The sequence below is a fragment of the Pollicipes pollicipes genome, unplaced genomic scaffold, assembly GCF_011947565.3.
Source record: "Pollicipes pollicipes isolate AB1234 unplaced genomic scaffold, Ppol_2.1 Scaffold_3087;HRSCAF=3621_pilon_pilon_pilon, whole genome shotgun sequence".
NCBI classification, from domain to species: Eukaryota; Metazoa; Arthropoda; class Thecostraca; order Pollicipedomorpha; family Pollicipedidae; genus Pollicipes; species Pollicipes pollicipes.
The window spans coordinates 17519547-17543420 of NW_023596225.1; the positions used below are offsets into that span (position 1 = coordinate 17519547).

A 23874-nucleotide genomic window follows, 5' to 3' on the forward strand; every position below is an offset into this window, starting at 1 on the left:
GGAAACACACGCTACTTTAGACACCACGCAAGGCCGCACCAAGATACAGACGTCGCTGCAAATCGGCCTGATTAAGGAGCAGTCGTCTATGTTTCCTGGTATTTCAACGCATGTGGCACTGGCAGTAAACACATCTCTTAAGTCACCCTAAACCATACGTTCTCATGCTATAACTGTTACGGAGACGCATCGCGTGGGGACCCCATGATAGGGCAGTGCTTTTACTCCAGACACGGCAGCGACTCTGGTGGGTAGGTGCGTCTTAGAATGAGGAGGTTTTAGATGTAGCACAGGGAGGCAAAGTGACCCCTGTCGTCATCGCGCCCCAAAACACCAATACTCTTCGCCCAGCACGGATCACAGCAGTACACAGCTCTCACGCCGGGAGAGTCACTTACCGTAAATTTCGATTCCGTGGAAGACTCTGAGCAAGGACACAAGGACATGTGACACTCACCTGACTCAAAACGGGGTTAAAAGCCGAGTTAGGAGGCATCGCTCACTTCCATGAGCACACGCACGCTGGAGGTGTGCACGCATTAGGTTCTCGTTTTTAAGGACACCATTACCATCCCTAATGCCAATTCAGTGAGAAACCTGCTGCTGACGATGTGTTTGAAGCGTTTCCTAACTCAGGTGACATGATCCGAGATTCTGATCTCGTGATCAAATAAGAACACAAGGTCACAAGGTCAAGGTCAACATTACTATCTGCATTTAGACATCACTAATTTACAATAGAAGAAGTAAAACTTTTGATTCAAGTTTTGGCGGTGATTAAGAAAATGTCTAACACAGGCTTGCAAGGAAATGGATGTCGGCAATGTTCAGATGCGACCATTTTGCCATGTTGTATATGCAGCGAAAACCATCCGGTGGACTTGACGGTTTTTTGGACTTCCTCTTGTCGGTTTTGAACGTGTTGAGGTTGACAATACATTTGACGGTTTTGAACAGTACACTTGACGGCTTTCGACTTTTGAGACTTTTCTCAGTCCAGAACAATTTGAGCTTCCTCGGCTTGATTAAATGTCCTTGTTAACATTTCCTCTTTTCGTCACCTTCATTACCCCATGTTACACTGTGGGTGAATCTTGCTGATTACATTGTCGACGCCAATGCAAGTACGTTTCATGCAATCATTGCATAATGAGACGTATATCCAACGTTTCATGCAATCATTGTATAATGAGACGTATTCCAACGTTTCATGCAATCATTGTATAATGAGACGTATATCCAACGTTTCATGCAACCATTGTATAATGAGACGTACATCCAATCCACCGGCATATTTTCCACCTTTTGGGATGATTCACAGACGGGACTATCTTCTCCTACAATATCTATATGATACATATGCCGGTATGTAAGCTCAACAGGAAATATTCCTTGATTTTTGTTATTTAATCCCTTCGCCCTTCAGTCATCAAGCTGTTGAATAACATAGGCAACATTAAATCGTTGACTGAAACTACGGCCGCGAATGAACAAAACGTTCGGATGCATCTGAAGTGGCGGGGACATAAGCTCGGAATGATTTTGTTGGCTGGAAAAATCTTTGTTTTTGTTATGCGATAATACCGTAGAAAGCGATTGCAGGTAACGGATAAACATGTGACACATCCATTCACACATTAGTGACTCCTGCAAATGGCTCGTGGAATAGGCCGGTATGCCGAGACGCGCCGGGGGGGGGGGGGGGAGGGGGTAGCCAGACCGTACAGCGATGTCAGGTGAGCGCAGTCAGACCAGTGATGACACACGTTGTATATAAATTGGATGTTGGGCCGAGTAAAGCGGGCCCTGATAGATGATGTTCTGAAATAAGCGAGGAGAGACTCATAGTCCAATGGAAGACACCGGGACTGGGTACTCGAACCCAACCGCATGAGAAACCGGTGTAGCATTCGGTCGAATCGGGCGAGCTGGAAAACGGCAGCACCGCTCCAAATAACACCCCTGCACTCACGATCCATAATCTCATATGAGCGTTGAAGGAACACAGCGAAGACTTATGATTGAACCGCACTTGATGAAGACACGACGGCATTTGCGCACGTTGTATACGAAGGCCCAGCATACTGTTCGCTTTGAGACAATCAAATCTGTTTTATTGGCGAAGAGGAGTTTGGTGTTCAGGAGAAAGCCGAGATTGCGAATCTGCTGGCAGCCATCCAAGCGGTGACCGCTTAGTGCACATGAGTAGTGAACAGGTCACCTGCAGAGGATGATTGGGATGATATTTTCCCTAATTGTTGTTATGTGCCGGCTGTGAATATTTAAGCTTTTGGATTTTGGGGGTTGAAAAATCCCTTTTGAAATATTTTGCTCCATCAACGGTGTCACAGAACTGAAAATAAAGTGAGGAGTCCGAAGGAACAAGAAAAATTAACTGAAATGAAAATAAGCAACTGTTTGGCAGGTTCAATTAATCTAATGTCGTAATACTGCCTTAAGGTACTGCCGATAAATGGAGGCTCCTTTTACGTACTGAACATAAAATATTTCGGTTTCGAGTGAATTACTTCACCACGGCCCGCCGGAATGCGATTGGTCTCGTTCGGGTAACACAGCGGTTGCATATTTATATTCGTTTGTTGATTTTCCGCCAGGCCGCCCTTCCTCGCGCGTGCTCACTGAGAAAGATCACTCGATCTTGGGTATTTTGTATTGACAGTTTGACAATATGTTCGTGCGTTCATGTACATTTGTCTCTACATATTATATTTATTTTACACGGAATGGTATGCTTGCATCATTGTACTCGTACAAACAACAAATAAACGCATTCGCTCATTACGCAGACTCAACTAGTATCGATCATTTACTCTGAAAAACACTCCTACCACCCATATATCATAACAATCATCCTCACCATTGACAACCCCGTGTGGAAGCAGTGAATGGAAGGTTGCTCGTGGCCGATTATTACGACAGAAGAGACGAAGCAATTCACAATGATGCGCGAGGGTTGGGGGACAAGTTATCCAGCTGTTCTTTAAGAGGAACAAATATCGCAGCTCTTAGCGCATATTTGGCAAGGTCTTTTCTGGCCTAGCTGAATGCCTTTATCCTTCAAAATGCATTTACGCCAGCACAGACGGACTTGCAGGAATACATACATGTCCGTAACCTTGATCTGGCAAACGAGGACGCTAAGAACTCGACCAAATCAAATTTTGTGAGTGATTCAGCTAGGTCTATGGTGTTGCATGAAAAACCTCGAAGCATAAACGGTTGTCGCGCTCATGCTTAATACATTGATTTGACTATCAGAGGAATGTGAGCGAAATCTGGCCAATCAGCAACGATGTAGCTATTCTTGCAGCGTGATGAAGCTGACACGGAGCTTCGAAGAAGCCTACGTCGTCAGTAACGGCCCCTTTACCACGGTGTCCTATATCGAAGGCAAATGAAGTGTCTCTTAGCGACGTCATTGCTCTTATTAATCTGAATAGGAATATTACACTCCAATAACATCGTTGTCACTAAACGACAAAACGACCGATGAAAACAGTACACACATCTGTATCTAAACAAGCGGCGCACTGATCACAAAACTGGACATTCGCACACCACTCAGAACGTGTATCACCCGGCGAGGAAACGCAAGAGGAAACCTTGCTGATTCGCCGGAATAAACGTTTGCAAAGTTGAAAACAAGCAGTAGATGTCATCTTGATCACTTTCTCATGAACTCGTATATCTTTATGTCAGGTGCGAGCAAGTATTGGTCGTCATTAGCGCCCCCAGGTAAGTCAGGTGCGAACAAATATTGGTCGTCATCAGCAGTCTATGATCACTTCACTTCAGTGGACAGCTGAAATGAATCTCTCCACCTGAACAAAACTCGCCGCTGCGGCAAGTCAATAAATATAAAAACGCAGCGACCAGCATACAAAGCAAGCGAAGGAGTAACGGCACAGATTTCGTACACGCATTCGAGACATGGAACAGCACAGTGCACATGCAATCTTACGGGCCTGTGTGCTTCCCACAACTGGACTTATGTACAGAGCAAACCTGGTACAGCCTTAGCCACGGTCGGCATGGTTTGCAATAAATCTTTGGAGAAAAAATAAATAACAAATACACAACCTTGGCAAACGGCTTTGATTATCCCCACGGCAGAGTAAACGCCACCCCTTGGCCTGGCTTATAGCTCCATCCCACAATGCGTCGCTAGCCTTTCACTCACCCCCAATATTTTTCCACTTTATTGTTTTTCAATGCGATCTCTAAAATCTCCACGTCCCACACATTTTCTTCCTAACGCCCAGCGTCAGGACCTTTTGCTCGCTCATTCGTGCTCTGTTTCACCCAGACGCATATATATATATATATATATATATATATATATGTATATTTCTCTCCCTCTCTCTCTCTCTCTCCCTCTCTCAAGCGCTCACACAATCACTAGCTTACCCTTTCTCCTCTTCTCTCTCCGCCCGCACCTGGTTCCCTCTGCGCCCCCCCCCCCCTCGCCGATCCACCCCCTGCCCCCAGCGCCGCTGCCTGGCCGTTCGTCACTCGCCCCACAATTCGCCTAAGCCGACACCTGGCCGCGCCGCGGCTCTCACGACTCGTAGTACATCTCCCGGTAGCCGGCCAGCGCCGAGAGAAGCGTCGAGCTGCCGCCGTCCAGGCCGGCGCAGTCCTCCTTCAGCGGCGCCGGCGCGTAGTCGTACTTGCGCTCCGCCTGGCGCGCCGCCGGCGGCGCCTGTTGCGCATAGTTCGTCACCAGCCCGCCGCCGCCGCCGCCGCCGCCGACGCCGCCGCCGACGCAGGGCGCCTCGTGCACCGCCCGCTCGGCCCGGTACAGCTGGTGCATCTCCATGCCCTGCATGCCCTTCAAGTAGCGATCGAACTCGTTGCGGTCCACGTCGAGGTCGTCCTGGGGCACGGGCACGGGGCACGGCACGGCCTGGCCGGGCGCCACGGAAGCGTGCGAGTAGCCGAGGGGCGAGCCGAGCGACGTGCCGTGGTAGCCCATCTGCGACGCCTGGTGCTTCTGCTCCATCATGTAGTCTGCAACAGGCGGAGACACAGCATGAGCGGGATGCCGACGCAGTGGATAGAGCGACAACGCATGTTGAGCGACGACCTCTCGCGCGCCCATCACCATGGGTTTTTCGGTTTTCCTTTCCAGTTTTCCTTTCGGTCGGAGCAGTTCCAATCCTCCATCTGTGCCGTGAGCCCCGCCCTCCACCTTCGCAGGGAGAGGAGGCTACATCCGTGGGGAAGTGGGATCTGGCGTGAACATGGGTACAGTTGAGGTCATTTTCATTTAGTGCAGCTCTCTCCCACTGCTTTTGTAAAACCACGCTCCCGTCTATCACACTTCCGTTTAGACCGCCAAACGGCACCACGCCGATCCCACGCGCCAGCCGAGAGTAATGGCGCTCTGTGTACGGCTGCGGCGGCCGTCCGACTGCAGCCGCCAGCTCGGCCGGTGGTCCGGCTCTGTGTTGACAGACGGCTCAGCCATGTCCCCAGATCTCTATCAGTGCGGGCCGACAGACGCCAGCTAAAGCGGCCGCTAGGCCCGTGATGGATCGCGCCAGCCCCCGGCGCGCTGCCACACACCGCACGGATTGCCAGATTCCGGGGCTGGCCGTCCAGTCGGCGGCGGCGCGGCCCGGCGCGCTGGCCGCGGCCCCGGTCCTCTGACCTCATCCGTGTCGACCTTGGGTGGCTGGTACGGCGGCGGTGACATCAAGCCGCTATTTCCTGCCATGCCGCCGAGAGAGCTCGACTCGAGCAGCTACATATCCCATCTATGCACCCATTCGCCGGCCCGCCAATGCCAACCGATTCGTTAAAGCTGACGGCATTAGCCCAATCAGTTACATTTCCAAGCTCCAATCGCTGCTGCTGCTGGGGCAGTTCAATACACATACACGGGCCGGGTCGTTGTCTGCCAGACCCGCCTCGGCCTCCGCCGCGCGCCTCCCACCGACGCCAAGAGAACGCGTGAGACCGCGCACGAACGCCGCTCTCATCGGTATGCTGCCGTTGCACAATCGGTTCATTGGACTTGCATCGACACGGCCGACTCTGCGTGCTCTTAGCTCATACATATTCCCGGGGGCCGCTGTCCCTGAGATCACACCTTTTTCGTTGACAAACAAGGCTGGCACCGGGTCGATGGGTGACATAACATCCTTTTTGTAGTGGGATCGTTGCCCCACTTCAGGCGGAAGATAGCGAAGAGGGTGGATGACGGCGGGCTTGGCTGGGCTGGCGCAAATGTGCAGTTTAAAGCGGATCAAATCGCCCCGGTGGTCCCAGCGTTACCTGCAGTCACAGTTGGACCGCAAGTTTGATGCTGATGTACGACTCATGGGGCTTAAGGGGAAATGTTGTCGGTCGAGTGATTACACTAACTTCATACATTCCGCGAGTCACATAATAGTTGTACCGCACCTTCGAAGGTACAAGCTTAATCAGAGATGTAAACAGACACGGCCTCGGAAGCCCTCGAGGCCCGCTAGCTCGAAATTAACAGCCCGTGATATAACTCACAAACGCAATATGGCATGATATAACACGATCCAAGCTGATGTTGCAAAATATCAGTTGCGGAACAGAAAACCGCAGAATGATTACGAGTCACGTGAAAATGGCTTCCACCGCAAACCAAATTCTGGGCGTATTCACAATTTTTCGCGGTGCCTAAGCAGACGGCACCCCCCGTTTTTCGATGATCTCACCAGGCGAGCCTCGCCCCGCGCCGCGAGCACCCCCGCGAACGGCGAGGGGTTGCGAGCGGCGCCGACTGGCCGCCATCGCGGTCGCGCCGTCGCCAGCCCGGCCCCGAATAGATTAGCAGCAGCCAATCCGGCGGGCGCGACCGACGTGCGTCCATCAGTTAGGGTCGCCTGTGCGTCTCGCGGCTAACAGGCGGATCCATCACGGGGGCGGCCTGCCGCCGGTCACCGGCCCCGGTCGCCGGTCAGCCGCGCGGCCCACGTCACGGGCAGGCCGAGGCGGCGCGCGCCGAGGGTCACCGGAGGCGCGGGTGACGGGGGAGGTGGAGACAAGGCTGACCACCCACGGTGGTACGTGCGGGTGGGAGGAAAGAAAGTTCGTGGAGGTGAGATGCAACGTGGATGGAACGTGGATGGGTGGATGGATGGGAGCTGCGTGGAATGAAACCTAAACTAAAAGTTCCAGATGCAGGGAAGCAAGGACGTGAGCGCGCTCAAACCGAAATCCCACACCAAAGGGGGGGGGGGGGTCGCCTTGGTTTAGTTCCCACTGGGACCAACTGCAGACCTGTTGGCTACTGCCAACATATATCACCATTCCATATCCAACATGTGCTGAATGGTCGCCCCGCCACGTACGGGTTCCGCGAAAAACCAATCCAGTCGGACCGCCTCGAGGTCGCCGCGAAAACCACCCGGCGACCGGGCAAGGTTCACGTGATCCCAGGGCGAGCGCGTCACTCTAATCCGCCCATGCACGACAGGTTCCTGTGGGAACGGGCGCCGATGACGTCTGGTACCGGTCAAACGCGGCCGGCGCCGCGCCGCCGCCTCAAGTTCAGCGCGCCGCGCCATCAGCATACGGCGCGGGTTGCGACACCGACACGCGACGCAGGCCGCTTGCGCAGTCGGCGGCAGGCCGGTGTCGCGCTGGCGCCGTGTTCGCGAGCAGCGCGCAAACAAGTGCGTGTCTCGGGAGCGGCCGGACCGGGCGGCGTCCTCGGCCGCTCACAGCGACGAACGTCACCCCGGCTCCAGTTCCGTTACAGGGAGCTCTTACTCTGACCATTTTCGCACAGAAAAGCGACGCAATGCACAGGAACACTGCGATTTTGATCCCACTGCGTCAGCGACCTACCTTCGTACGCCCTCTCGGCGGCCTGCTGCTGCTGGTAGGCGGCGACGGGGCTGTCGGCCGGCCGGCCGTAGTACTCGTACTGCGGCGACACCAGCGGCGGCGGCGTGCACGGGTCGGGCGTGGCGCGGGCGGTGAGCCCCAGCCGGCCGCCGTACGGCTGATTCACGTGCTTCAGGTAGCCGGAGCGACCGGAGCCGAACACGTTCATCAGGTGCGACACGGGGTTGTCGTCGGCGGCGACCGGCGCGCAGGCCGCCTTGTCGCCCTCCAGCGGCGACATCTCGGGCGTGGGCAGGCCGACGTTCGCCGGCGCCGGCTCGCCGTACTGGCCGCCGCCGGCGCCGTAGCCGACCGTCTGGTACGGCGCCGCCCCGCCCGCCTCCGGACTACCGCGCGGCGACGTGTCGGGCGTGCTCAGGCCCGTGAAGCCGTACGCCGCCTCCTTGCCGTAGCGCGCGAACGGCTGGCCGCTGCCGCAGGCCAGCTCCTCCTCCTGCTTGACGGGGAAGACGGCGGGCGGGTCGGCGGCGACCGGCTCCGGCTCGGCCCGCTCCTGGCGCGCCGCCGACTGCCCCTGCGACCGCGAGCCGGCCACGGCGCCCTTCGCCTTGGCCTGCTTGCGCCGGCGCGGCCGGTACTTGTAGTTGGGGTGCTTCTGCATGTGCTGGACGCGCAGCCGCTCGGCCTCCTCGACGAACGGCCGCCGGTCGTGGGGCGTCAGGCTCCGCCACTTCTTCCCTGAAAACGGAGACGGGCAGGGTCAGAACAATGGACATTAGAGGTTCACATAGACCGATCACTCGCTGTCAGTTCATTAGTATTCGTCGTTAATGCTTTGTTAGTTCAGGTGCAGACCAACGGCCACGTTTTGGCGGCGTGAGTAACTGAAGTCACCATCATAGCCGCTAACGGTTCTTTCACCTGATGTCCTAGAGCAGGCACACGTGTAAAACTCAGATACACAGTCTCACTCATTGACGAGCCAGCGCAGCAACGGACCAGACAACGTGCAAGACCATCAACATGCAAATATTCACCACGGCCACGACCGACCTGGGAAGAAGACGCCACATCACTGTCAGCTCTTTAACAAACGGCTTTAATTACGGCCTCGCTGGCAGTCGTCGGGCCCGTCTCCTGGGAACTCTGGGAGCGGCGGCGACACGTCAGGCCGGCGGGCGACACGCGAGCGAGCCTGGCGCCGCTCGGCGGGGCCGGCGGAAGAGCCGTCACCCTGCAGCGCCGCCGGACGGCTGTGCCGTCTCTTAATTAGTCACGTTATCGCGACCGTAACGCGCCGCGAAGTAGATCGTTAACGAGAGGACGCAGCGGACCGCAGCGGCGCCGCCATGGCCTCGGCGCCGGCGGCGGCGTGCCGAGCCATGGCGCCAGCCGGGCTGCGGTACAGTCCGGCTATTGTCGCGGTACTCCTGGTGACGGCAGGCCCGCCCCTGGTCCGTTCAACGTCGATGAGCAAAATCAGTCATTTTCGTCCGATGAGCACGACGAACCGCGGCACCAACGGGACGCTGCGCCGACTGCTGCGCAGGATAGCCTGAGAGCAGCTCCGTCCCGGACAGGGTGGGGCCCGGCCCGCCGCGAGCCGGCCGTGACGGCGGGGCTGCCGTGGCTGCAGCGCGCGGTACCGAGCGGCGCCCTCGTTAGCGGCGGGGCGCGCCCGGCCGCCGGCGCATGGCTGTCCTGCATCAGCTGCAGCCGCTTTTTCGGCTCCACTCGGCGGCGGCGGCGGCGGCAGCGGCGGAAAAACGGCGCACTGCGGCGACGCTCGCGGTGGCGGCGCGCATTACAGGCGTTCCGCGGCTCGACCTGTCGCTTCCGGCGGCTACCTTTGCCAGTCGGCTCCTTCCGGTTAGCTCATTTGCATCGGCGGTCGCAGCCGGCTCGCCCGCTAATTGGTCGCGCTGCTAAGTGGCCCTATCGGCACATCGCCGGCAAAAACACCTGTAGCGCTGATTAATTCGGGAGGGTCGACCGCCGGCCGCTGCGGTGCTGCGCGCGTCACCACACCGCGCCGGTGACGTACTGCGGGGGGGGGAGGGGGGAGGGGGGCTCAGCGCGATGGGAACCGGAAGGGGTACGACGGGCCGCAGTCACGCCAGCGTATCAGGCGTGCGGGAAGATGGATGTGTTCCGTACGTCATCAGAGAGACATCGCAGATGTCCTGGGGTCACAGTGGATCGGAGAAGGTCCGGTGGCTTTGTTTCTCGCCGTCTCGTGAGCAGGAATGTGTTGAAACCAATGAAATGTGTCTCATTTCGTCTTGAGACAGTGCCCAAGCAATTTTAATGTCTAAAATGGTTTTATATCTTGACCGGGTAGTTATTACATGACAAGTTCATCTAATGAAGAAGAGCCTCCTTGTTTACATTCACTAAGCACACGTGACTTCAAGGCCGATTTCAGTCCCAGTACTGCACCCCGAGCTGCTTCTGGTCTCCAACTAAGACGCCACTTTTTACTATGCCGAAGATTTCAACAACATGCTTTCAAGCTTCTAATGAATGTGTATCTGGACACATGGCTCATTCTGGTGAAGAGCCAAAGCGTTGGTTTCTTAAACAGTCTCTGCATAAGGTTTGCAAAGATATACAAGCTTTATCGGCTTTCCTTTTTCAAAAGCCTTCTGTTTTACCAGTAATTAGCATGGCCTTGAGTCTCACTTTCTGGAGCACAACGTAATACAGACATTTAAAAAGGAAGCTGTCACATGTATGACGGCGTGTTTCCTCATCAGATACTAAGGATTACTCCACTCGCTCCACATCTGATCCATGCAAAATCCGAACAAAGAACTGCACGACTGGTAAGGCGACAGGAGCCTGGATCGAAATAAGCGACGTAGCCGCCGAACGAAACTGTTTCTAGCCAAACGAATAACAGAACAGCTCGCCGGCACAAGAGACAGCGAGAGAGAATTAAATCGACGCGGCTCCCCAGTGGCCAGTGGAATGCGGCGTTGTTGCAGACGTACCGGCAGAGCATGCAGCTGCCTGCACGCTGTGCCATACTGTGCGAATACTTCAAAACCACTCTTCCGCATGACAAGTCGCTCACTGACCGGCCTTGTTATCCAGCGGATAAGAATCGCGAGATTCCATCCAGCCAGGTCACGGCAGACCACGTCACGCTCTGCGCAACGACCGAAAAAACGCACCCGAGCAAGCCTACAAAAAAACTAACTGGAGATACCATCGAAATCGGCAGATGCTACTCACAGCCTTTTAGTGGGGGTTATCAAAAACGCCAGCGATGACAGCATAAGATGAGTGCGCATGCGACCAGATGTTTATGCATAACTTCGGGAAAACGCAGAGTTTGGGCGTGAAGACCACACCAGAGCACGGGGTTCAGACACAAGTCACTTCCACGCCCCGCCGTATCGGATACTGCATAAGAGGGCGGTGCAGAGGGCAATCCTGGGAGGAGGATGGCCGGGCCCAACTCGCCGCCGGTCTGCGTCCGACCTCCCCCAGCGGGGGCCGCTCTCAGCACCGGCCGCCATCTCGGGCGCACCTGTCGGCGCGCCCCATGTGTGTGTTCCTCACGCGTCGGCGCGCGTCCGGGCGCGTTTCACGGCTGTCTGCGCCGCGGACGGCCGGCCACTCGGGCGCGGACGCCACCCGGCCGCCGCTCGAGACGCGCCGAGCCGTGTGCGGTCCTCCGGCGACCGGCGGAGAAAAACTGACGGCGTTTCACAGCGCTGACGTAGACCCCGCCGCTGAAGGCCCGGCTCTATGTGTGGTAGATCTTCCGATGGAATGCTCAAAATGCAAGGCTATCTAAAATGGATGAGCTGCCTTGAAATCATCCACATGGACACGCAGTTGCTGTGTGCATTGCAAACTCCACAGCTAAGATGAGTCGGGAATGCGATTGTGCTTAGCGGTTGATAAATGCTCGTAGCGTCAGAGGTTGTGTGACACGCACGGTCCGTTTCGGCCGTACGCTTTGTTATTTCGTAAAATTCTTACGTAAGTGCACAACGGGAGGGCATCCACATAAACCAGCGGCAGATCAAGGCGGACAGCGGTGGTTAGGTAAGAAGAGCATGTAATATATACAGTGCGTCTTACTGCTGACCGCAGATGTCATGCAGTTAATGGATTTCCGGCTGTTACCGGCCATTGATAAGCGATTTACCTGGCCACCAGAATCTTGTCAGACATATTCTGGGTGCTGCTGGCTTAAGTTCTGTGGTGGTTAATGATCGATGACCACGGAGATCATAGCAAATCCTCACCGGCGACAGAAAGACTGGCTAGACTGATCCGGTATCGATAAAGCTGTTTATGTCCCCGCGGAGTTGCTACTGACTCTAAGCCCCGGCGCTTGACGGAATGGCGAAAGCTGGTAAAAGATTCATTAGCTGGTAAAAGACGGCTTAATTATACTTGGCAGAAGCAAATGCATGCATCCGTTTCAGACAGCAGCTACGACTAAACCACCCTCAAACAGAGCCATTAACGAAGAGCTCACCGCAGCCTCACCTGCAATGCACAAACCATGACATCAGCGCAAATAGCCATCGCAGTTGACGCGCCTTTAAAACCTAACAACTAACTAAATCCACGGCATCTGGACTCAACGGCACTGCACTGCTTGAAGCCTTCGGTGCTGTCCCGGCCACCTAAAGGGTCCGCATGGCCCCATGGCCGGCGCCGGCCGTTGGAGGCGGTCTGCCGACACCGGCGCCGACGGAGCGTCACCCGGAGCGATGGACCCCCGTCGGGCGGAGATGAAGCGACCGATAGAGCTGGGCGATAGCGGGCCGATAGAGCTGGGACGACAGCCGGCCGCAGGAGGGCACTCCGGGCATTTTTGGCGCGCCGCCCCAGGAATGCCACGCGCGGCGCGCCGGTGACAGTAACGGCGCGTGATCACCTCCAGCTATCTGGGGCGTACGCCGGGCGGTCGTTTCGAATGCCGGGTTTTGGGATTCTGAGACGATAGCGCCTTGAGGAGCGTCGAGTGTGAGAGAGTGGAGCTGAAACGTAGTCTATCACACCACTGTAGCAAAACGCAAAAACGACATCTATCCATGCCTCTTATAGAGACGCGAAATACGCAATCATTCACATTTCGCTCTAAAAAAACGACCGATGCTAAACTGAAAGCATACAATCATGAAAGAATGCAATTTATACCATAAATTGGTTTCTTTTCTTTTTTTATACCATAAATTGGTTGATCCTCACACGCAAAAACTTCCCTCTCCGTACGGGTCTGGGATAAACAGCAGCTACTGCCGCTCGGGAAAACATCAAACAAATCCCCGTGCACGCATCCTGTGCATGAGACAGCCAGCTTCTCAGCGCGCATCAGCTGAGCGGCCGTGGGTTTTTGCAGCGGCGCCGGCGTCTCGCGAGCCGGCCGGCCGGCGACACGTCCCCGGTCGCGGGGCAGCCGCTCGGTCCGGCCGTCACCCGATGACGGATGAGGCCGGCCCGGCGCCGTGACGTCACTCGAGGGTGGTCTCATCGGGCATGCGGCGCGGGTGCCGGCCGGCGTGTCGCCTGATCGGATGTGTCACCCGGTCATGGGGGGCGGTGGGCGGCGCGGCGGCGGCCGCGCGCCGCCGAGGGACGCCGCTGCTGATTTCAATGCTCAGTGGGCTTGCACTGGACCGCAGCAGTGGCTCTCCGCGTACGTCGCGGCGCCGAGGTGGCTACTTCTGTGCTTTACGTGCACTGGGTGGTGCGGTGATGCCGAGAAATGCCGAGAGGCATTTGTTCAGAAACAAATGCCTCTCATACAGCGCATGCTGCGAAGCAGTGCCACCATTTACAAAGCGACACTGTTCCCGTCGCATCGCAGTCTCCGCTCGCAGCTGCGTTTTGTGGATTGGAGTGCCTAGTCTGCCAAGCGGTGTTTCTCTCCAGTGCGGGCGGTTCTGTCTCCGCGGCGAGTGATCCTCTCGCGTGCGGGTGGGGTTTTCTCCACGGTGGGCATTCGTTCCCCATGTACGGGTGTTGTCGTCTTTACAGCAGTTTTCGCTCCTGTACATGCGGTGTCTTTCTGCGACGCGTGTTTCTGTGCGATGTGGACGGCGCTGTCTCCACAATAAGTGTTTCCCTCCTGTGCGGGCGATGCTATCTCCACTATTCGGGGTTCCTGGAGTACGATCGTGGTGCTGTCTTCACGGCGAGTGTTCCTGCCCAGTGCCGGCGGTGCAGTCCCCAAAATCAATGTTCTTCTCATGTGCAGGCAGTGCAGTCTCCGCAGTGACAGTTTTCTGCTGTCAGGACTATGTCTTACCATCGTTTACGCAGTGCGTGTTTCTCTTCTATGCCAGTGGCACCACGTGTCCCATGATTTTTTTTTTCTTGTGGGCTAAACCGCCCTACAGTGAGGGCTTTTCTTCTGTGCTGGCGTTGCCCTCCTAGAGTGAGTGTTTCTCTCCTGTTCAAGTGGTGCCCTCATACAGCGAGTGTTCCTCTCTTGTTCAGGCGGTGCCCACCAACGGTAATTGTTGCTCTCCAGCTCAAGCGAGGCTTCCGCCGCCAGCCAGCCCACCTGGTGGCGGCCTCTGCCGCCGGCCGCGGTGGCGTCTGACGAGGAAAAGGGCGCGACCAGCGGCCGGCGCGCCGCAGTGCCGCCTACTGACTGGCCAGGCCTCCACAGCTCGAGCCGGAGCGGGAGCGGCCTCCACGGCCGCAGGCGGTCGCAGGCGGGTCCAAGCCGTAGCAAGGAAACGGACGCCCCGTCGGCCAGGCTTGTCCCACGACCCTTGCCATTGGGACATGCAGCAAACAAACACAATGTCACTGATATGCTGCAAAAGGCAAAAAGGCATATATAAATGTTATCCAAAAGCCGTTGTGCACGAAGAGAGAAAATACAAGCTTCCAAAATTTTAACTGCCGAGTCTTTATGGCCGAAAGAACCGTTGCTGTCCGTGTGTACAATCTTGTTTTTATTATAAATATACTCTCTCAACATAAACTGTATTAAACGCAAGACTACGTGTTTATGATGCAGCCGGTTGCACGCAGCGTGCATACACGTTCATCCGGACGTGAACAGAATAGCCCTGCACGCCTGATTCACCTTCAGTCTCAGGCTGGCTGGGCCCCATCGCCAAGTGTCAGGTGATGGCCAACAAGGGGCCCGACGAATGGCGGACGAGTAACTCAGGAGCTTGGGCATCTCTCAGCGCTCGCTCCGGCACCGGCCCTCGGCCCGCCGTCAACAACAAACAGCGGCGCGCGACGCCGACGCGACGCCAGCTGAGCCGCGTGACGTCACGGCCGGGCCGCTGCAACGGCAGCAGCGGCGGCAGCAGCAGCAGCCCGTGTTGTGGCCGGCCGGGGTATTTGGACAGGTTGGCCTTTCTTTTCGGCCGGCGCCGGCGTCTAATCTGCGCGACCCGTCCCGCCGTCGCTGTCGTGGGCCGCGGTCGTGCAGGCCGTGCAGCCTGTCGCCCCCCCCCCCCCCCCCCCCCCGGCGCGGCTGTCGGCGCTCGGTGCCGGACCGCCCAGCGGCGGCGGTGCCGCCCGGCCGCCTGACGGCTATGCCCGACGTCCGGCTAATCTCAGCCAAATATGAGCAGCGGCATGCTTGGCCCGACGCGCTCGGACGTGATGTCTTGTTTGACGGTGTGGAGCGGAGCTATTACGGAATCCTCCCTCCCCGATCAATCTTCATCTCGCGGCTTCGAAGCGCGGCGCGACTGGGTCAATTTTCGCGTATGCAACGCGCTGATGTATGTCGCACACTCTGAGAAGTAACGCGGCGCTTTCGATGCGCCAGTGATGCACCACATCAGCTGATCCAAAAATATACACAAAACCCGCAATGTTATAGCTGCCAGTTTACAATACGCACGTTTAAATTCAGCCGCTACATGCTGCTCTCTTTGAAAGGGCGCCGAAGCCTCCGGCATTCCTGCTCCAATCACATGCCGCCGCCTTCAAAAATGCAAGTGACATCATGCAAATCGGCTGAGCCACCCAGCCCCTCGAGGGACTTAAGCCAAACGTCTGACAACACGTCGAGACGAGACACCCCACCTTAGTTGGACTCAAATAGAATCCGGATCTGCCTACATCGGATGCATAGCTTTATTGACATCAGGTATTTCTTGAGTACCAGCTTATGTGATTGGATATGCCACCGCTTCATGCACCCGAACACGTTACATGCACGTTGACCTAGAGCGCAAGAAACGGCGGAGTTCACGACGGCACATCTACCGCGTTGTGCAAGTCAGTATATCCACCGCGCCCAAGGCCTAGCTGATCTGTCAAAGACGAGATTCGCATGTGTCGTATACGTACGACACGTGCAGGACATACACGATGGCGTGCCGCTGATAGCCGGCTGACAGTCGCGTGCCGCCCCGACACAGGTCTCCGGACAGATAGCATGCCGCCTGTTCCGGTTTGAGGGACGTCCTGCAGTTCCGCGAAGTCCACTTTCCAATGAAATACCAACACTTGAGCGACTTGGACTACGTCTGGGCGTCGGAGGGCCTCATGGCGATACACTTTCACGGAGAAGGATAATCGCAATGCGCATCGTCAGCTTCTTAACAGTTCGCGAATCTTCTCTCCTTCAACACTCGCCTTTTTCGCTAAAGCGCCTTTCACCAACCCTGCTGCCGCAATCGCATTCCTCCGATTTTCCGTTAAGCCAGCTTCAGGCTGCTGCTGCGCGGCGAGCTCCCGAATTCAGCCGCCGGCTCTGGGACCGCCGGGCGCCTCTCCAGCCCTCCCATCCGCAGCCGGCCAGGCCACGGACACGGACAGCGTAATCGGGTGGACAGAGTTGGGAAAACAAAAACAGATTCCCACGACTGCGTCGCCGGGCGCCGGGGCCGGGCCGCGCTGTTTAGATGTGCGAGTGATAATGTCCAGTTTTTCACTGCACACGTCGGCGCTTCGCCGATTCGTCATCCTCAGCCGGACGGGTCGTCATTTATAAGCCGCGCAGCGTTGTCAGGTCGCAAAACGAATTCACCGTCGCCGCTCCGGGCACCTCCAGTCCCGGAGAAACGAGCCCGACACCGGGAGATGGCGATAAAATTCCGAGGTGAGGGCCGCTATGCTTCAAATGCCCTTCTTCAAGGATACGCTATCAGTCGATGGGCCGTGAGACTCCAATGCTGCACACGCACCAAGCTGCCCATGCCTCCCGGCTGTTCCCATATAGCTGGTCGCTTGCGCAACGGCTGCTGCAAGAATTCACCGTACACCTGACAGTTGCGGGATTTCTCCACACCGCAAACCAACACAAGTGTCCCACGATGCCTCTAAACCGAGCCCATGCAAGAAACTAGTTCGCTTCGGGACGAAGGCCGGTGGGCGTTGACGAAGCTGCAGCCGCCGCGGACGTGCCAGCGGGCTCCAGATTCCACCAGATAGCCAGCACCTGCGTTCGTCCCGGGCTTCGGGAGCTAAAAACTAGCTGTCACGTAGGAGACTTCGCAAATTTATAAACACCGCCGCAAAAACAGCGCCGCGACTTCCTCATCCCCTGCAGAAATGTCAACAAACGTCGAGCCACATCCATCGACGCGGCACGCGTTTTTGCGTGATGACCGCATCGGCAAAGCTAATCCCCGTGAGCGCGTGTGTGTCTGGGAGGGAGGGGGGGGGGGGGGGGGGGGCGGGGGCGGGACGAGTCGATACTCGGGCCGGCCGCAGCGAGCTAGTCTGCCAATGCCAGTATGGCCGTCTGGTGTGGCGCGATAATCACCGATGCACCGTGTCTGCCAGTGCCAGTCTGGCCGTCTGGTGTGGCGCGGCAGTAACCGAGACACCACGTCTCCAAGCACCAGTCTGGCCGTCTGGTGTGACGCGGCAGTAACCGAAGCACCGTGTCTGCTAGCACCAGTCTGGCCGTCTGGTGTGACGCGGCGGTAACCGAAGCATCGTGTCTGCCAGTACCAGTCTGGCCGTCTGGTGTGACACAGTTATCACTGATGCACCGTGTGGACTCACCAGTCTGGCCGTCTGGCGTGGCGCGGCAATAACCGAGGCACTGTGTGAGCTCAGGGAAGCTTCGAGGTTATAACATGCGCGGTCAGCGGCTGTCGGCCCTTAGCAACATCGGAAATGATGCGTTGGCAGGTGTCAGGTGGCTGGAGCCGAAGTAAGTGGCAAGAGCTATGTAGCCGACATTCAATGTCGAGGTGGTTATGAGACTCAAATTCAATTAATCTGCATACAAATGGTAAAACTATTAATGAGGGCAGCAGCCCATACCTGTAAAATGGCTAAAAAGATTCTACTGTGTTGAGTTTAATTAACAGGACTTACAATTGGGCAAAAATGACACAAATCTGGAAAATGAGTGCAATGTCAGTTGCATAAGCACAAATGAGATGACCTGTAACCCGTTTTGTAGAAGACGACATCCATAAAACCAAATGACTCCTGTCTCCTTCTACAAATCATTTGCCGCAATGCACAGTAAGTGAAAGAATTAGTCCCAACTTTGAAGTCCAAGGGCCTCTTAAGGAAGTAAGTGTGCAGTAACAAACCAACAGACTGTATACTGATTGACGCACGAATGTATTAATTCAGCGTGTTTCAGTTTTGCCCCCATTCCCGCTAGCATTGACGCATCATGCTGACGTCCGTGTTGTTATATAGCTAGGTCAGACCCTTTGCTTAGATAGCACCGTATGAGTTATCTTTGTAAGGTGATTCGATCCAGACTTGAAGTATTGTTCGATACAAAACAGCAGCCAAACTGGTGGGCCACATAAATTGCGGTTGGAGGCTTCCCAGCCATTCCCGTCAATTTGCAGAAGTCAGATCTGAATAAAAATGCCATTAATCCGCTTGACTAACAATTATCAGATGTGTTTTATTTATCGCATGGACAATAATCTCTGATAGGTGCAAATTCACCACAAGTGGACGCAGAACTGCTACCACAGGATCATCATCAGCTGATCAGCCAACGAGACTAATCCTCACATGGAACAGTGAAAAGCAGACAGTCACTTCGGGTCTAGCAGATGCGATGCATTTTCTCTGGACCGAGAATCGAGTTCCCAGGTCTGTGTATGCCACACCCAGCGGTCGGGTAATTGCTCACCCACAGCTCATTTGACTTTGGACACAACTGGGAGGTTTGGGGTACTTTTCAGCCGGCGGTGTTTACTCAGGAAACAGGTTTAATTTTTCAACCCACATAAAAACATAAGCCCTGCTTTATAGGCCACACCTTCTCCTAAATCATTGCATCATATTTTCCTGAATTATTCTGGGAAGTTTGTGAAGTCATGCAAACAACTCCTCCAAAAGCAGCTGTGGTGCCCCCGGCTGTGGTTTCACATTGCCTGGGTGCTCGATGCCAAGTCGACAACGTTGACACCCATCCTGGAGCTGGCTTTGACCACCGGGTGTCTCACCACAAGGCCTCAGCCAACTCCTTCACTCACCGCACACCTTCGCTTACCCTCACCAACCCATCCTCAAACCAATCCTCCAGCCAGACCCACACCTCATCCTTTCCTACGTCGGTCTGCCTGGCGCCCTACCTCACCCGCCCCACAGCCCGTCCGTCTCACGCCTCGCACCACCCCCAGCCAGTCCCTCCAGCCGCCCCGCACCCGACTCCTAACCAGCTCTGTCCGGCGCCACTCTCACCACCTGGAACGCGCGCGGGAACCGTTTGCGGCGGCGGAAACGGCTGGCGCTGGCCGCGCGGCGCCGCCGCCGCTCGTGATGGCGATATTTAGTGGCGGCTATAAACATGGTCTAATTTCCGAGCCACTCGCCATCAGATACGGCCAGCTGATCCGTGCAATGTCTTAATTACGGCGCCGGCTCGAAAAAGCGGCGGCAAAAACAACGATCACGGTAACCTCTGTGCGGCCTGCCCGCCCCTCCGGCACGGTCGCGGACGACCACATGGGAACGGGCCGGCCGGGGTCAGACGAAACGGACGTGGCGCGCGGCCGCGGACCCGTGGGCGCGGGGTCGGACCGCCGCTGACCGCTGGCGACGCGCCCAGCTGGAGCTACCGGCTACAGCGAGGGGCGCGTGCTGCCTGCCGCCTGGCGCTCCTGGTGGCACCGTCATTTGCAGCGCCCGCGTCTCCTTCAGTGTCGGAAGCGTAGTAGTGTTGTGCAGAGTCCTGCCGTTGATTATGCATTCAAGTCAGCTGTTCACCATGAGAAGGCTAGACGCTGTTGCATTGCATCAGCTTTGACACCAACATAATAATGACTCGTGACTTCTGTCGAGGTTCAGGCGTTGTATCACACGGAGGATACGGTGGCGCACCAATGCGTGGCGCCATGGTAACATTTGAACAGACTACCAAGCTGATTTTGGAGGAAGGCTCTGAAATTGGAGCCAGCTCAGACCAAAGGGGTGGAATGGTGCCGGCTCGAGCTCAAATTCCGACCAACCAGAATGACGCCACCAGTATCAGTTCTGTTTCCAAAACAGGCCAGGTATCGTCATCGCCTCCTGGAGAGCAATCATAACACACGAGACGACGTCGATGGCCCTGATATCACGTGAGTTGACGCCTGCCATGCGGGCGGCTGCCCACGCCCCGCTCAGCCGAAGCCGACCGGCCGGCCTGTACCCGACCCGAGCACGGCCCAAGTGTGGCCCGAGTCTGGCCCCAGGAACGTAGCAGTGATGGCCCGCTGACCGGCCTTTACCCGGCCCGAGTCTGGCCCTAGAGCGTGGCAGTGATGGCCCGTTAGACCGGCGCGGCATGAAGGGCGGCCGATGAACGGCCGGTCATCGTACGACTCCAACAGCCGACCGTGGCTGACAAATAGGCTCGGACGTGGCGTGCGTCGAGAGATACCTCAGGTCAGCCCGGGGCGGGACGGGTCACGTGAAATACAACCGATGCCGGGCCTCCAGTGGAACCACGAGCGCCGGGGCGCGCCACAAAAACGGGCAATAAAAACAAATAACATCACTTTACTTGCGATAAACGTGCTAATGCCTTACTCGGCTATCTCTTCGTGGGGTGAGGATTTCGTCGCTCTCGCCCGGGGCAGCGGCCTCCAGCCAACGCCGTCCGTAATTGGTGAGGGTGGCAAAGTAAACAGGCCTACACCACCGGCGACACATCGTTGCGCTATGAACCGCACCAGACCAATATGAACTCTGCAGATTAGGAGCTCTGAACTACATAGGGAAGAGGATATTCGGCGGACGTGGTAACATTTACACCCGTGATGAATATTGTGCCAGTGTGCAGTGCTGACCAAGAGCACAAACGGATAGAGCAACAGGTCGGTGTAGAATGCCTTTTCATGTGAACAATGGATCAAACCAGATCGGAATGGGAGTCGTCGCGACTCCAAGACCGCTGCTGTCGACTTCGCACTCAACCATGCGCCTAGAACTGGCTAAAACAACAGGGTCAGGGAGGCTCTGCTGATTCCGTTACGACTTCTCCGACCTGCGCCGCCGCCTGTCGTAGTACAATCGCGGCAACAGCGTCGATTCTGGGTCATTGGAGTACACAGAGAGGGGAGGGGACCGCGTCCGCGTCAGCACAACACGACCGGCAGGGGCCGGCCAGCTGACGCCGCCTCGCGCATTCAGCGATTGTCGAATCCGTCGGGGCGGCGGTGTTGTACCAGTCGATGCGGGGCATCGCAACCGCGGCCGACGTCTCAACAGCGGCCTGCTGCTGTGCACCCCGTGCACTCGTGGGGGCTGCAGCGGGTTCGAGGTCATGTTTCACCGCCAGCTACCGAGGCCTATGTTTCGCGGCGAGCTGCCAGAACTGGACCGGTCAGCCCTTTCCTTGCTTGGAGTCCATTGTGAGTTTTGGCTCTGCGATAGCGAAAGGTTTTCAGGCGTGAAAACCTCCTTTTGCTCGATACGTAGGGTAGCCAGGGCAGCACAGGGCAACAGTTTTTTTGCCGATATCAACTTTGCCCATGCCTTTGCCTTTTTCAACGTTTTGACCCGCATGCTTCTCAAATAGTCCTGAAAGCGGATGTGTCGCAACTTTATCAAAATATGAAACGTATCGGTGTCAGCGTCATCATCGGTCCCGGTGCGCAAAGCCTCCCGTCACGCGCCATCCACCCGGATGTTTGAGGCCTGAAGAAAGTAAGTGGCGAAGAATCATTCCTCACGGAACATCAAGGATGGGAGATACAAAACTGCATTGCAGTTGTCCGTTCCTTAGCTAATTATTCCAGACAGACAGTGATAGAAAGAGTAATAAGCGATGGAGCTGAGCAAGTAGTCCACTGTGCTAGCATCATTTGCCCTCACATATTTCACTGCAAGAAGACATCAGCTTTGAGGAAAACATATGAAAAGAAAGAGGAGGAAAACAAACACATCAGTTCTCCTGGCTCCTGCTTTCCGTCTGTGCGGTTTGTAGGCGGCTGACCGCAGGTGACGATCAGAGGGCCCGGGTGGACCGCTCGGCGAGTCAGCGCCGCCATCCGCCCCCGACGTGGCCCCATTCATCGGGCGTCGGCGATGGCGGGGGGGGGGGGGGGAGGGGGGGCGCCAGTCACGCGCAGCGGGATAGGGCACGGCCGGAACGCGTCTGTTCACCTCGACTGGGCGGGTCGGACAAGGATACCGCGGGTTGGGCGGGTCATACGAGGGTCAGAGGGGGTCGCGAGCACTCAGGAGGGCCAGGAAAGGTCTCAAGGAGTCAAATCTTGGCTAAGGCCAGTTGCTGTAATGGTGTAGTAGCCACGAATGATTACAACTGCTGCAGCGAGCGTGAATATTATTGAGTAAATGGAAATCCTTTAACGGCTTCAGTAAGCTAGGTAACTAAATGCTAGGGCTGACACTGAAAGCTCAAAACCCAAAGTCCAAGAGTGGGAGAGGGCAACATCAATGGCTATCTTGCAACGGAAAGACACTGCAACGTGCCCAGGTCTCACCCGTTCAACAATCAACCGGGCAAAGTCAAAAGAGCGACTCCAGCAACTGTGCGCCGACGGGAGCAGCTGAGCGACGGAGGTGGGCCGGAACGTTCGGACAGATTCACCTGACACGTGCCATGCGCTCGAGCACGACCCACCACTCAAAGTGCAGTCAGCTGGACTCAAAGCCCGGGCATATATCTGCAGCGCTGACAGCAGGACGTGATTGTGGCCCTAAGCGGTTCTCAGAAGCATGAGACCACGCTATTCTATTCATGGAACAACCGCAGAGGTCTGTTACCCCTAATATGAAGACAATTCCCATATGCATTTAGAAGCATGTGCTGGATAAATTTAGAAGTGGTTTATCGTCTTGATACAGCTGAGAACCTCTAAATGCCCAGTGAACCGAGCAGCATAAACATCTGTATATCTATGTCATAGGCTTGAATAACCCGCTCTGCAGGTTGTCGGCACCGGGCAGAATAATGCTGCCGGGAAGCGCCAGCAAAACGATGCGGGCAACAGCCGAGCGAGCTCGCCGGCAGCAGCCAGAGGTCGGAGCGCTGGCGGAGGGGTCGGCGAGACAGCTGCCCCGCCGCGCAGAGGCGCGCCATCAACAGCGGACCGCAGCGGCAGAGCCGCCTTCAATGGAAACATTTCGAGCCGCAATGCGGCATTGTGTCCACGGGACCGCGAGCGTCCGCGGCGTGCCGCTCCGGGTCCGGAGAGATTTACACCTGCAGGTCATGTCACGGTGTCAGCGGCGCACGGTGACACCGTGGCACCGGCGTCCGCTCGTCCGCCAGCCGGCCGGCTGCATGGCCCGTCTGGCTGAGAACTCCTGGTAGTAGCCTGCCGGCAGTGCTTCGGTGATATCTTCATTCTCGCCTTGCCTCAGGGTCAAGCGCGCCGTCGATTGTTCCGAACTGAATGCTATCATGCGGACCAGAAAAGACGGCGGAGTTAGTGCCAGCAGGATAATAAACAATTTTTTTGAGTCATTAAGAGAGAGAGAGGAGAGAGAGAGAGAGGGAGAGAGAAGAGAGAGAGAGAGAGAGAGAGAGAGAGAGAGAGAGAGAGAGAGAGAGAAGAGAAGAGAGAGAGAGAGAGAGAGAGAGAGAGAGAGAGAGAGAGAGAGAGAGAGAGAGAGAGAAGAGAGAGAGATAGA

The 23874-nt window shown here is 56.3% G+C and overlaps 1 protein-coding gene across 1 annotated transcript in view; it reads right to left on the reverse strand.

Annotated features, from left to right (window-relative positions):
- Positions 1-4579: 4579 nt before the first annotated feature.
- The window catches only part of LOC119089820 (transcription factor Sox-7), a 50032-nt gene continuing 30737 nt past the window's right edge, over positions 4580-23874 (reverse strand). Inside the window, exons 2-6 of the mRNA XM_037212637.1 lie at positions 8444-8589; positions 8204-8344; positions 7852-7930; positions 4787-5031; positions 4580-4702 (exon numbers count right to left, since the gene is read on the reverse strand). Coding sequence (XP_037068532.1) covers positions 4580-4702; positions 4787-5031; positions 7852-7930; positions 8204-8344; positions 8444-8589 — 734 coding nt within the window. The remainder of the gene's footprint in view (positions 4703-4786; positions 5032-7851; positions 7931-8203; positions 8345-8443; positions 8590-23874) is intronic.